The sequence below is a fragment of the Notothenia rossii genome (genome assembly GCF_949606895.1).
Source record: "Notothenia rossii genome assembly, chromosome: 11".
Classification (NCBI taxonomy): domain Eukaryota; kingdom Metazoa; phylum Chordata; class Actinopteri; order Perciformes; family Nototheniidae; genus Notothenia; species Notothenia rossii.
In genome coordinates, this window is record NC_136910.1 from 731,406 (window position 1) to 746,022 (window position 14,617).

The 14,617-nt window shown below is 46.4% G+C and overlaps 1 protein-coding gene across 10 annotated transcripts in view; it reads left to right on the top strand.

Annotated features, from left to right (window-relative positions):
• Positions 1-13,915, top strand: part of slc16a12b (solute carrier family 16 member 12b) — a 30,491-nt gene extending 16,576 nt beyond the window's left edge. For 3 of the 10 annotated variants that reach the window (XM_079659021.1, XM_079659022.1, XM_079659030.1), the window contains exons 6-9: positions 9,576-9,918; positions 10,678-10,937; positions 11,952-13,419; positions 13,724-13,915. In XM_079659021.1, the coding sequence (XP_079515147.1) occupies positions 9,576-9,918; positions 10,678-10,937; positions 11,952-12,154 (806 nt within the window). In that variant the 3' untranslated portion in view covers positions 12,155-13,419; positions 13,724-13,915. The remainder of the gene's footprint in view (positions 1-9,575; positions 9,919-10,677; positions 10,938-11,951; positions 13,420-13,723) is intronic. The other 7 variants (XM_079659027.1, XM_079659025.1, XM_079659024.1 and 4 more) reach the window with 7 other exon arrangements.
• The last annotated feature ends 702 nt before the right edge of the window (positions 13,916-14,617 follow it).

A 14,617-nucleotide genomic window follows, 5' to 3' on the forward strand; every position in this document is an offset into this window, starting at 1 on the left:
AGTTTCACAGTGACAGGTACCATGAGCATCACACAGCATGTCACCTAGCCCAGTGTCACAGTGACAGGTACCATGAGCATCACACAGCATGTGACCCAGCCCAGTTTCACAGTGACAGGTACCATGAGCATCACACAGCATGTGACCCAGCCCAGTTTCACAGTGACAGGTACCATGAGCATCACACAGCATGTGACCTAGCCCAGTTTCACAGTGACAGGTACCATGAGCATCACACAGCATGTCACCTAGCCCAGTGTCACAGTGACAGGTACCATGAGCATCACACAGCATGTGACCCAGCCCAGTTTCACAGTGACAGGTACCATGAGCATCACACAGCATGTCACCCAGCCCAGTTTCACAGTGACAGGTACCATGAGCATCACACAGCATGTCACCTAGCCCAGTTTCAGAGTGACAGGTACCATGAGCATCACACAGCATGTCACCTAGCCCAGTTTCACAGTGACAGGTACCATGAGCATCAGACAGCATGTCACCCAGCCCAGTTTCACAGTGACAGGTACCATGAGCATCACACAGCATGTCACCTAGCCCAGTTTCACAGTGACAGGTACCATGAGCATCACACAGCATGTCACCTAGCCCAGTTTCAGAGTGACAGGTACCATGAGCATCACACAGCATGTCACCTAGCCCAGTTTCACAGTGACAGGTACCATGAGCATCAGACAGCATGTCACCCAGCCCAGTTTCACAGTGACAGGTACCATGAGCATCAGACAGCATGTCACCCAGCCCAGTTTCACAGTGACAGGTACCATGAGCATCACACAGCATGTCACCTAGCCCAGTTTCACAGTGACAGGTACCATGAGCATCACACAGCATGTCAATCAGCCCAGTTTCACAGTGACAGGTACCATGAGCATCACACAGCATGTCACCCAGTCCAGTTTCACATTGACAGGTACCATGAGCATCACACAGCATGTCACCCAGCCCAGTGTCACAGTGACAGGTACCATGAGCATCACACAGCATGTCACCCAGCCCAGTTTCACAGTGACAGGTACCATGAGCATCACACAGCATGTCACCCAGCCCAGTTTCTCAGTGACAGGTACCATGAGCATCACACAGCATGTCACCCAGCCCAGTTTCTAAATGATGCAGGGGAACCAAAGTGCTCAGTTTGAAACATGTTTGCAGACTGTTCCAAGTTCATTTCATTTCAAGCCTTTATTTATCCAGCTGAATCCATTGAGATCATTGATCTCTTTTTCAAGGGAGACCTGCTCAAGTAGTTCCACATGAAACATACAAACATAAACAACAGAACAACAAAAAGGACATCTTACAGCATCATTACAGGGATTACAATTTACATACTATCCACATGAGCAGGTACCAACAGCTTCTGATTGAGTAGCATCTAACCGAGCTTTAAAAACATGTAGTGGAACCAGATTGCTCAGTTTACATTTCAATTGCAGACTGTTCCAAGACAGTGGAGCTGCTCATCTAAAAGCCATCTTCCCTAAGACAGTCCTAGCAGTTGGCACATTTAATAAAACCACAGCATTTGATCTCAGGCAGTAGCCACTTACAACTCACCGTGAGATCAGGGAGCAGATGTAGGATGGAAGTTTCCCTAACATGGCTTTGTATATATAAATGTATCAGTGACTGAGCCTCCGTACAGTTAGTGAAGGCAGACCAGCATACAGGGTACAGTGATGGGTTAATGCTTTACAATTTGTCACACATCTCAGAGCGCTGTGATACGCAGCATCTAACTTGACCAGGCAATGGGCAGGTGCATTCATATAGATCAGATCACCATAGTCCAGCACAGGTCAAAAGGTCACAGAGCCTTTTCCTGGCCTCAAGTGAGAAACAGGACTTGTTCCTGTAAAAGAAACCTAGCCTAACCCTCAGCTTTTTAAGCAGGTTATTGACATGAAGTTTGAAAGAGAGACAATCATCAAGCCAGATACCAAGGTATCTGTAACAGGTAACCACTTTGAGTACTTGTCCCATAGTAACAATATGTAAAACAGGCTCTGGAGTCTTTTTAGAAAAGAGCATTACCTTGGTTTGATCAACATTTTTAATGTTAAAAACAGCCTGTAATTTAACACCAGCCTCCTGAATGGAGGGACCTGCACAGTACATCACGGTATCGTCCGCATACAAATGTGAAGTAGCTTCATCGACATTTTCACCTAAGCTGTTGATATATATGGAGAATAAACGTGGACCTAAAACAGAACCTTGAGGAACACCATTAGTAATGTTTAACCACTCAGAAGACAGCCCATCAAAGTGAACACATTGGGACCTTTCAGAGAGGTAGTTCACAAACCACCCCACTGCATGGCTGGATATGCCAATACTGAGTAGCCTCTGCTTTAAGATGTGATGATCGACGGTATCAAACGCTTTGGACAGGTCAATAAATAGAGCTGCACAACTCTGCTTATTATCTAAGATACTCGTAACGTCATTCATCTCTTTCATTGTGGCAGTGATGGTGCTGTGTTGCTTTCTGAAGCCTGACTGATGTTTAGACAGGATGTCATGTTTACATAAAAACTCCTTTACCTGTTCACTCACTAGGCGTTCAAGAACCTTAGCAAGAACTGACAATTTAGAGATTGGCCTATAGTTATTTAAAACAGTTTCCTCCCCTCCTTTTAGCAAAGGCAAGACATAAGCTGACATCCATACTTTAGGAATTGCATTTGAGCTGAGGGAGAGGTTAGAAAGAGTAGTGAGAGGTGGAGCAATACAATCTGCAGCTATCTTTAAAAAGAAAGGTTCTACGTTGTCCGGGCCAGCCGGTTTCTGAGGATCTAACTTGGTTAAAGCTTCATGAACAACATCAACAGCAAAAGGAGTAAAACTGAAAGGGTTTTCCAGACCACCTTGTTCAGAGTCACGGACTGGGGTGTTCACAGAAGCAGAGTTAGAAACAGAATCAAACAGAGAGCCACAGGACACAACATGCTCATTAAAGCAATGTAACATGGAGGCCCTGTCCGATATAGAGCCAGATGCTGTGGTGAGGCACGGAGGTAGCTCATTACGGATCTCACCGGTGGATATCGATTTTATGGCTTTCCAAAATGTTCTAGGGTTATTTAGGTTCTTTGTAGAAACTGACAGATAGTACTTAGACTTAGCACTTTTGATGTGAAGTGAAGCTATTCCTTAGCTGCCTGAAACGCAGCCATTCTACCTCTGAGCCTGATTTCCTAGCCTTTGCTCAGGCCTTGTTTCTCTCATGAAGGAGACTGGACAGTTCAGCGGCAAACCAAGGATTGTCTCGTCCCTTTACTCTAAATGTACGCAGAGGTGCACACACACACACACACACACACACACACACACACACACACACACACACACACACACACACACACACACACACACACACACACACACACACACACACACACACACACACACACACACACACACACACACACACACACACACACACACACACACACACACACACACACACACAGCAGATTGTCTGTGACACATCTGAACCTCTGCAGGGGAGGCTCACTGCGGGCGGCAGAACAGACCTGAGGCCAGTCGACCTCTCAGGAAGACTAGAGATCCTCCCATAGTCCAAAACATACATTCTGTTCCTCATCAATATATCAAAGGTCTCAGATATATCCAGGGCCTGTCTCTGATTGGCTGAAACACCAAACAGATTATTGCAGCATTACCCATAATCCCCTCTGTTTCAGCCCTGTTTCCAAAGTGCTGATTCTCTGTCTGTTACTTTAGATGAAAAATAAGGAGCCCCTCCCCACGCCCCTCTGAGAGACATTTGGTTACAAAGAACTCAATGGAGCTCTAGGAGGAGATTCAGGTGATAAGGGGGGGGGGGGGGGGGGGGGTTACCTTGGTTGCTGATTGGCTAATGGTTACACAAGACAACACATCGTTATGACATCATCAAGTGGCCAAAATCTGATCAGTTCATTTTCAGACAGGTTTTTATAGAAATGGATCAAAAAGAGAGAGAATCTCAGAGGGGACACATGTTGATGTAGAAGAGACATGAAGAAGAGGGGACACATGTTGATGTATAAGAGACATGAAGAAGAGGGGACACATGTTGATGTAGAAGAGACATGGAGAAGAGGGGACACATGTTGATGTAGAAGAGACATGAAGAAGAGGGGACACATGTTGATGTAGAAGAGACATGGAGAAGAGGGGACACATGTTGATGTAGAAGAGACATGGAGAAGAGGGGACACATGTTGATGTAGAAGAGACATGGAGAAGAGGGGACACATGTTGATGTAGAAGAGACATGGAGAAGAGGGGACACATGTTGATGTAGAAGAGACATGGAGAAGAGGGGACACATGTTGATGTAGAAGAGACATGGAGAAGAGGGGACACATGTTGATGTAGAAGAGACATGGAGAAGAGGGGACACATGTTGATGTAGAGGAGACATGGAGAAGAGGGGACACATGTTGATGTAGAAGAGACATGAAGAAGAGGGGACACATGTTGATGTAGAAGAGACATGAAGAAGAGGGGACACATGTTGATGTAGAAGAGACATGGAGAAGAGGGGACACATGTTGATGTAGAAGAGACATGGAAAAGAGGGGACACATGTTGATGTAGAAGAGACATGGAGAAGAGGGGACACATGTTGATGTAGGAGAGACATGGAGAAGAGGGGACACATGTTGATGTAGAAGAGACATGGAGAAGAGGGGACACATGTTGATGTAGAAGAGACATGGAGAAGAGGGGACACATGTTGATGTAGAAGAGACATGGAGAAGAGGGGACACATGTTGACGTAGGAGAGACATGGAGAAGAGGGGACACATGTTGACGTAGAAGAGACATGGAGAAGAGGGGACACATGTTGATGTAGAAGAGACATGAAGAAGAGGGGACACATGTTGATGAAGAAGAGACATGAAGAAGAGGGGACACATGTTGATGTAGAAGAGACATGGAGAAGAGGGGACACATGTTGATGTAGAAGAGACATGGAGAAGAGGGGACACATGTTGATGTAGAAGAGACATGGAGAAGAGGGGACACATGTTGATGTAGAAGAGACATGGAGAAGAGGGGACACATGTTGATGTAGAAGAGACATGGAGAAGAGGGGACACATGTTGATGTAGAAGAGACATGGAGAAGAGGGGACACATGTTGATGTAGAAGAGACATGGAGAAGAGGGGACACATGTTGATGTAGAAGAGACATGAAGAAGAGGGGACACATGTTGATGAAGAAGAGACATGAAGAAGAGGGGACACATGTTGATGTAGAAGAGACATGGAGAAGAGGGGACACATGTTGATGTAGAAGAGACATGGAGAAGAGGGGACACATGTTGATGTAGAAGAGACATGAAGAAGAGGGGACACATGTTGATGTAGAAGAGACATGGAGAAGAGGGGACACATGTTGATGTAGAAGAGACATGGAGAAGAGGGGACACATGTTGATGTAGAAGAGACATGGAGAAGAGGGGACACATGTTGATGTAGAAGAGACATGAAGAAGAGGGGACACATGTTGATGTAGAGGAGACATGGAGAAGAGGGGACACATGTTGATGTAGAAGAGACATGAAGAAGAGGGGACACATGTTGATGTAGAAGAGACATGAAGAAGAGGGGACACATGTTGATGTAGAGGAGACATGGAGAAGAGGGGACACATGTTGATGTAGAAGAGACATGAAGAAGAGGGGACACATGTTGATGTAGAAGAGACATGAAGAAGAGGGGACACATGTTGATGTAGAAGAGACATGAAGAAGAGGGGACACATGTTGATGTAGAAGAGACATGAAGAAGAGGGGACACATGTTGATGTAGAAGAGACATGAAGAAGAGGGGACACATGTTGATGTAGAGACATGAAGAAGAGGGGACACATGTTGATGTAGAGGAGACATGAGGAAGGGGACACATGTTGATGTAGAGGAGACATGAAGAAGAGGGGACACATGTTGATGTAGAAGAGACATGAAGAAGAGGGGACACATGTTGATGAAGAAGAGACATGAAGAAGAGGGGACACATGTTGATGTAGAAGAGACATGAAGAAGAGGGGACACATGTTGATGTAGAGGAGACATGAGGAAGGGGACACATGTTGATGTAGAGGAGACATGAAGAAGAGGGGACACATGTTGATGTAGAGGAGACATGAAGAAGAGGGGACACATGTTGATGTAGAAGAGACATGAAGAAGAGGGGACACATGTTGATGTAGAAGAGACATGAAGAAGAGGGGACACATGTTGATGTAGGAGAGACATGAAGAAGAGGGGACACATGTTGATGTAGAAGAGACATGAAGAAGAGGGGACACATGTTGATGTAGAAGAGACATGGAGAAGAGGGGACACATGTTGATGAAGAAGAGACATGAAGAAGAGGGGACACATGTTGATGTAGAAGAGACATGAAGAAGAGGGGACACATGTTGATGTAGAAGAGACATGAAGAAGAGGGGACACATGTTGATGTAGAAGAGACATGGAGAAGAGGGGACACATGTTGATGTAGAAGAGACATGAAGAAGAGGGGACACATGTTGATGTAGAAGAGACATGAAGAAGAGGGGACACATGTTGATGTAGAGGAGACATGGAGAAGAGGGGACACATGTTGATGTAGGAGAGACATGAAGAAGAGGGGACACATGTTGATGTAGAAGAGACATGAAGAAGAGGGGACACATGTTGATGTAGAAGAGACATGAAGAAGAGGGGACACATGTTGATGTAGAAGAGACATGAAGAAGAGGGGACACATGTTGATGTAGAAGAGACATGAAGAAGAGGGGACACATGTTGATGTAGAAGAGACATGAAGAAGAGGGGACACATGTTGATGTATAAGAGACATGGAGAAGAGGGGACACATGTTGATGTAGAAGAGACATGAAGAAGAGGGGACACATGTTGATGTAGAAGAGACATGGAGAAGAGGGGACACATGTTGATGTAGAGAGACATGAAGAAGAGGGGACACATGTTGATGTAGAAGAGACATGAAGAAGAGGGGACACATGTTGATGTAGAGACATGAAGAAGAGGGGACACATGTTGATGTAGAAGAGACATGAGGAAGAGGGGACACATGTTGATGTAGAGAGACATGAAGAAGAGGGGACACATGTTGATGTAGAAGAGACATGAAGAAGAGGGGACACATGTTGATGTAGAAGAGACATGAAGAAGAGGGGACACATGTTGATGTAGAAGAGACATGAAGAAGAGGGGACACATGTTGATGTAGAAGAGACATGAAGAAGAGGGGACACATGTTGATGTAGAGGAGACATGAGGAAGGGGACACATGTTGATGTAGAGGAGACATGAAGAAGAGGGGACACATGTTGATGTAGAGGAGACATGGAGAAGAGGGGACACATGTTGATGTAGAAGAGACATGAAGAAGAGGGGACACATGTTGATGAAGAAGAGACATGAAGAAGAGGGGACACATGTTGATGTAGAAGAGACATGAAGAAGAGGGGACACATGTTGATGTAGAGGAGACATGAGGAAGGGGACACATGTTGATGTAGAGGAGACATGAAGAAGAGGGGACACATGTTGATGTAGAGGAGACATGAAGAAGAGGGGACACATGTTGATGTAGAAGAGACATGAAGAAGAGGGGACACATGTTGATGTAGAAGAGACATAAAGAAGAGGGGACACATGTTGATGTAGAAGAGACATGAAGAAGAGGGGACACATGTTGATGTAGAGGAGACATGAAGAAGAGGGGACACATGTTGATGTAGAGGAGACATGAAGAAGAGGGGACACATGTTGATGTAGAAGAGACATGAAGAAGAGGGGACACATGTTGATGTAGAAGAGACATGAAGAAGAGGGGACACATGTTGATGTAGAGGAGACATGGAGAAGAGGGGACACATGTTGATGTAGGAGAGACATGAAGAAGAGGGGACACATGTTGATGTAGAAGAGACATGAAGAAGAGGGGACACATGTTGATGTAGAAGAGACATGAAGAAGAGGGGACACATGTTGATGTAGAAGAGACATGAAGAAGAGGGGACACATGTTGATGTAGAAGAGACATGAAGAAGAGGGGACACATGTTGATGTAGAAGAGACATGGAGAAGAGGGGACACATGTTGATGTAGAAGAGACATGAAGAAGAGGGGACACATGTTGATGTAGAAGAGACATGGAGAAGAGGGGACACATGTTGATGTAGAAGAGACATGAAGAAGAGGGGACACATGTTGATGTAGAAGAGACATGAAGAAGAGGGGACACATGTTGATGTAGAGGAGACATGGAGAAGAGGGGACACATGTTGATGTAGGAGAGACATGAAGAAGAGGGGACACATGTTGATGTAGAAGAGACATGTAGAAGAGGGGACACATGTTGATGTAGAAGAGACATGAAGAAGAGGGGACACATGTTGATGTAGAAGAGACATGAAGAAGAGGGGACACATGTTGATGTAGAAGAGACATGAAGAAGAGGGGACACATGTTGATGTAGAAGAGACATGAAGAAGAGGGGACACATGTTGATGTAGAGGAGACATGGAGAAGAGGGGACACATGTTGATGTAGGAGAGACATGAAGAAGAGGGGACACATGTTGATGTAGAAGAGACATGAAGAAGAGGGGACACATGTTGATGTAGAAGAGACATGAAGAAGAGGGGACACATGTTGATGTAGAAGAGACATGAAGAAGAGGGGACACATGTTGATGTAGAAGAGACATGAAGAAGAGGGGACACATGTTGATGTAGAAGAGACATGGAGAAGAGGGGACACATGTTGATGTAGAAGAGACATGAAGAAGAGGGGACACATGTTGATTTAGAAGAGACATGGAGAAGAGGGGACACATGTTGATGTAGAAGAGACATGAAGAAGAGGGGACACATGTTGATGTAGAAGAGACATGAAGAAGAGGGGACACATGTTGATGTAGAGGAGACATGGAGAAGAGGGGACACATGTTGATGTAGGAGAGACATGAAGAAGAGGGGACACATGTTGATGTAGAAGAGACATGTAGAAGAGGGGACACATGTTGATGTAGAAGAGACATGAAGAAGAGGGGACACATGTTGATGTAGAAGAGACATGAAGAAGAGGGGACACATGTTGATGTAGAAGAGACATGAAGAAGAGGGGACACATGTTGATGTAGAAGAGACATGAAGAAGAGGGGACACATGTTGATGTAGAGACATGAAGAAGAGGGGACACATGTTGATGTAGAGGAGACATGAGGAAGGGGACACATGTTGATGTAGAGGAGACATGGAGAAGAGGGGACACATGTTGATGTAGAAGAGACATGAAGAAGAGGGGACACATGTTGATGTAGAAGAGACATGAAGAAGAGGGGACACATGTTGATGTAGAAGAGACATGAAGAAGAGGGGACACATGTTGATGTAGAGGAGACATGAGGAAGGGGACCTTGATCAATAGGGGACTCTCTAATTGTGTACAAAGAGCTTCAGGAAGAGTTCTTCCAGACGTTGACTCCTCGTTCTCCTCCACCTGTCTCAGGACTCGTCTCAGACGCTGAGCTCGCCCTGAAGCTCAGAGAGTCGGACGAAATCATCAAGTCTCCAGAAACCATCATCGCCCCCCCACCGGCGCAGAGGAGGCGCTGCTTCACTTCCTGCTTCCTGTCCAGCGAGGAGTTCCGCTTCCTGTTGCTGCCGGACTTCCTGTGCCTGGCCGTGTCCTTCCTGTTCCTGGCCAGCGGCTGCAGCCTGCCCTTCGTGTACCTGGTCCCCTACGCGCTGAGCGCCGGCGTCAGACACCAGCAGGCGGCGTTCCTCATGTCCATCCTCGGGGTTCTGGACATCGTGGGGAACGTCACCTTCGGGTGGCTCACCGACAGGAGGTAAGTGGGGGGGGGGGGTTGGGGGGTAACAGGTGACAAGTAACGGGATGACGTCATCAGGATACACAAATCGGTCTCACTTTGTAAATAAAAGTTGTCAGTTTGTTCAAAATAAGTCGTCACTGCCCAGCATGCTACGTGCTACGTGCTAACTTAAAGGGGACCTATCATGCAAAATGCACTTGTGTACGTCTTCTCTACATGAACATGTGCCCCCGGTGTTCCAGGGAACTCACCAAGTGTCAGAAAACACAACCCTCTCTATTTTCCTCCATACCCAAATCTCTTAAAAAGGGGCTGCAATGGATCTGATACAGACTGATCCAGATTTGAACACTTCTATGACGTCACAGAGGTGGCGCTACGGCTATTGGGCCAACTCCACCAATCAGGAGGAGACAGCCACGGACATTGCCGTTGGAAAGCGCTGGAGACGCTGTAGTACATATGCCAGGCCTGTAGATGGTGCTGTTCTCACAGAATCAGCCCATGATGCAAAGACTGTGTTACATTGAGCGAAATGAGGAATGGATAAAATGCATGATCTGTTTGGTATTTTGAAAAATAAAAAGTATAAACATGCCTGATATAGGTATGGACCTACACTATATTATTCACATATAGCATGATAGATCACTTTAACATCACAAAGATGGCATTTCAAATGTTTACATATTATTACTTTCTTCTTCCTAAAGTCCTTCTGCTACGAGCCAACATCAGAAACCTTTTCTTAAGAGTCCTTGTTTTGTGTCCCAGGTGTCTGAAAGCGTACCGGCTGCCGTGCTACGTGCTAGCGGTAGCGATGGAGGGTCTCTGCTGCCTCTTCGTCCCGCTGCTGCGATCCTTCCAGCTTCTCGTTCCCTTCGCTGTTCTCTACGGATACTTTGACGGCGCCTACGTGGCTCTGATCCCGGTGGTGATCTCGGACGTGGTCGGAGCGCCGTACCTTTCCTCTGCGCTCGGAGTGGTTTACTTCCTGCACGCCATCCCCTACCTGCTCAGCCCGCCAGTCGGAGGTGAGACAAGCAGATTAGCTTTAAACCAGGGGGCCATTTTGAATCGTCCCTCAGCAAATTCACAAAGTATAATGTGGGCCGTATATAATGGAATGCGGCCCACAAAAGAAACTTGTATTGTACTTAAATAGAGATGAAAGCAGATATTACACAGTAGTGTTCATGTGTTAATAAGAACACTCTCAGTCCATTCAAGTTGAAAACATGTTCTAACAAATCTAACTTGATAAGAAAAAGCCCAATAATACATTCACATAACAAGCTAGAAATACCCTTTCCTCTTATTATCATCATCAATCTGAAGCTTCTGTTGTAAGGAACGAGCTGCCAACAGAGCACAGTGAACCCTCTGTAGGCTGCAGCAGCATTCACCTTCTAACTGAACCTATGAGGCAGTAAACCTCTGGTGAGTGGCCCAGCCCTTCCTATGTTTTTCTGTGTGTGGCCCTCTGTGGAAAAAAAAGGTGTGGACCCCCCTGATTTACACGTACGGTGTGTTCAAGGACTGTCCGACTTCTGAGATTCAACATCACTGGCACATCTGTTGTTATCCTATTGTGGCATAAGCCGTTTTCTACAGACACATTTGATTTGTCATTATGATTCTACTTGTGAACGTCGGACAGGTATTGATTCCATCCGATAGCTGCTATAATACAAAACAACAGGAACATGTCTGTCTCCACAATGATCAATAACAGCGAACGAATGGTCATTAAAGTAAAGTACAAATAAACAGAATCACACGAAGCCTGGTTAATGGTGCGGTCGCGCTCTACGTACGTTAAATGCGTACGTTGTTACCTGACCTAATTGACCGGCTAGTTTAAATAAATATGTTTTACAAAACTACGTTTTCACACGTAACTTAAACATGTCTGTATGCTGACGTAAGTATGTGACTTAATTAATGTCGTTAAAATAAGTATTTTTTGTATGTGTCTTAATGAACCTCAGTTAAAATCATATAAAGTTATAAATGAATGTTTATACAAACGTCCTCTCTTCCTGCAGGTTGGCTCGTTGACGTCACAGGAAGTTACTCTCCGACGTTCTTCCTCAGCGGCGGCGCCCTGCTGGCCAGCGCCGCCGTGATCTCTGCGATCACAGGGATCCAACGCTGCCGCCGACACCTGAACGCCTCAGAGGACAAGCCACGCCCCCTCTGCCTGCCCGACCAATCAGAGCGCCCCGTCAGTCCAGCCGGAGCCACGTAGCCTCGGGGGGGAAATGGGATTGAATCCAGACGACGACTTTAAACCCTGAGAAACTGGTTGGGTTTCTGTAACGATGGACGTCTAAATGGATTTAACGAGGGTCTTAACGAGCAGGACGACTCGCCTAAGAGGAACTATGAGAGAGTTTTTGATGGCAAACTGAAGTTGTCCTCGTCTGAAGAACCGGAGATAAATGAATAATTAAACCAAATGTTCTCATGTTTTTAATTATTTAGAGAAACTGTTGAAATGTGTTTTTGTTTGAAACCTTAAAACTCCAGGTGGATTATCCACAGAGCAGATTGAACAAAACGGCTTTAAATGAGACCGGTTTGTTTTGAGCTTTATCAAATATAGTGGTTTAAATAAATAAAAAATTGGGAGAAAATTTGATTTTTAATTACATTTTGAAAAAGATAACAATTAAATACTAAATGAATAAATAACATGTTCTTTACAAAAACATTTCTGTATTTGATTTAGTTTGAGAAGCTGCTGTTGATGAAATGTCTCAGGGTTTGATCCCAGGTATCTATGAGCACAGGTACGCCAGGTGAACACGGGTACGCCAGGTGAACACGGGTACGCCAGGTGAGCACAGGCGAGCCAGGTGAACACAGGTACGCAGGGTGAGCACAGGTACGCCAGGTGAACACAGGTACGCCAGGTGAGCACAGGTATGCCAGGTGAACACAGGTGCGCCAGGTGAACACGGGTACGCAGGGTGAGCACAGGTACGCCAGGTGAACACGGGTACGCAGGGTGAGCACAGGTACGCCAGGTGAACACAGGTACGCCAGGTGAGCACAGGTATGCCAGGTGAACACAGGTGCGCCAGGTGAACACAGGTGCGCCAGGTGAACACGGGTACGCAGGGTGAGCACAGGCGAGCCAGGTGAACACAGGTACGCCAGGTGAGCACAGGTACGCCAGGTGAACACAGGTATGCCAGGCTAACACAGGTACGCCAGGTGAACACAGGTGCGCCAGGTGAGCACAGGTACGCCAGGTGAACACAGGTGCGCCAGGTGAACACAGGTGCGCCAGGTGAGCACAGGTATGCCAGGTGAACACAGGTACGCCAGGTGAGCACAGGTACGCCAGGTGAGCCAGGTGAGCACAGGTACGCCAGGTGAGCACAGGTGCGCCAGGTGAACACAGGTGCGCCAGGTGAGCACAGGTACGCCAGGTGAGCACAGGTATGCCAGGTGAACACAGGTGCGCCAGGTGAGCACAGGTGCGCCAGGTGAGCACAGGTGCGCCAGGTGAACACAGGTGCGCCAGGTGAGCACAGGTATGCCAGGTGAACACAGGTGCGCCAGGTGAACACAGGTGCGCCAGGTGAGCACAGGTATGCCAGGTGAACACAGGTGCGCCAGGTGAGCACAGGTACGCCAGGTGAGCCAGGTGAGCACAGGTACGCCAGGTGAGCACAGGTGCGCCAGGTGAACACAGGTACGCCAGGTGAGCACAGGTACGCCAGGTGAGCACAGGTGCGCCAGGTGAGCACAGGTACGCCAGGTGAGCACAGGTGCGCCAGGTGAGCACAGGTGAGCACAGGTACGCCAGGTGAACACAGGTACCTACATGTTCCCTCAGTGTGAACAAGGATCATGTTTCGTTGATAAAATGTGTGATTTTTCTTTTTGTAATTGTTGCTTTGAATGGTTTTAATGGGGGCATTTTTTACTGTCTGTATTTCTGATTTATATTCTGTGTTTTATTAATCAATAAAACAGCAACGTGATGTTCAGATGAAAAGGTCCTGAGTGATGTACAAAGTCTCACGAGTCGGATATAAACTGTATCTTTAATATAAATGATGTTCTGTAGCTGGAGGAACAGATTCAGGAACATCAACGATGGAGAGTCACTCTTAAAAACTGATTTAAAGGTCTCCAGAGCGGTGCAGTGACGAGTGCTAAAGGAAGTGAGTCAGCATTTCTCCACTTCCTGTTCCCTGGTCTCAGAGCCAATGGGATCTCTCCATAGGATTTAGGAAAGTATCTGAACTAAGGTCTGTGGTTGAGACTCATTGAAGAGACGGATCACGTTTTGTTCTACACATTAAATCATCAGCAGTGACCCCACTGGTGATCTCTGAAGAGTGGACGTGTCTGAGAAACGATGGTTGTTACCAAGTGGCTGAATAGGACTACAGAAGTCGTGGAGGTCGTTGTACGTCATTACGCCGAACACGTAAACACTCCTCTAAGTTAGTTTCTGTTCTGCTTGAGAGCAAGTCCCTGCCTCCTGCAGACTGTTCAAACAAACGCTTCAACTCCTTCCATCTAGAATCTGTGTGTTTGAATATGGATCTGAAGTTGGCCTGACGTTGAAGTCGTGCTGCTGGACTCGCTGTAGCTCCTTTATAGCATCACGTTAGCATTTAGCTTCTGGACATTAGATTTATGATTAGAACATTATAAAAGTAGAGATGTGGAGATTATCCTGAACTAAACG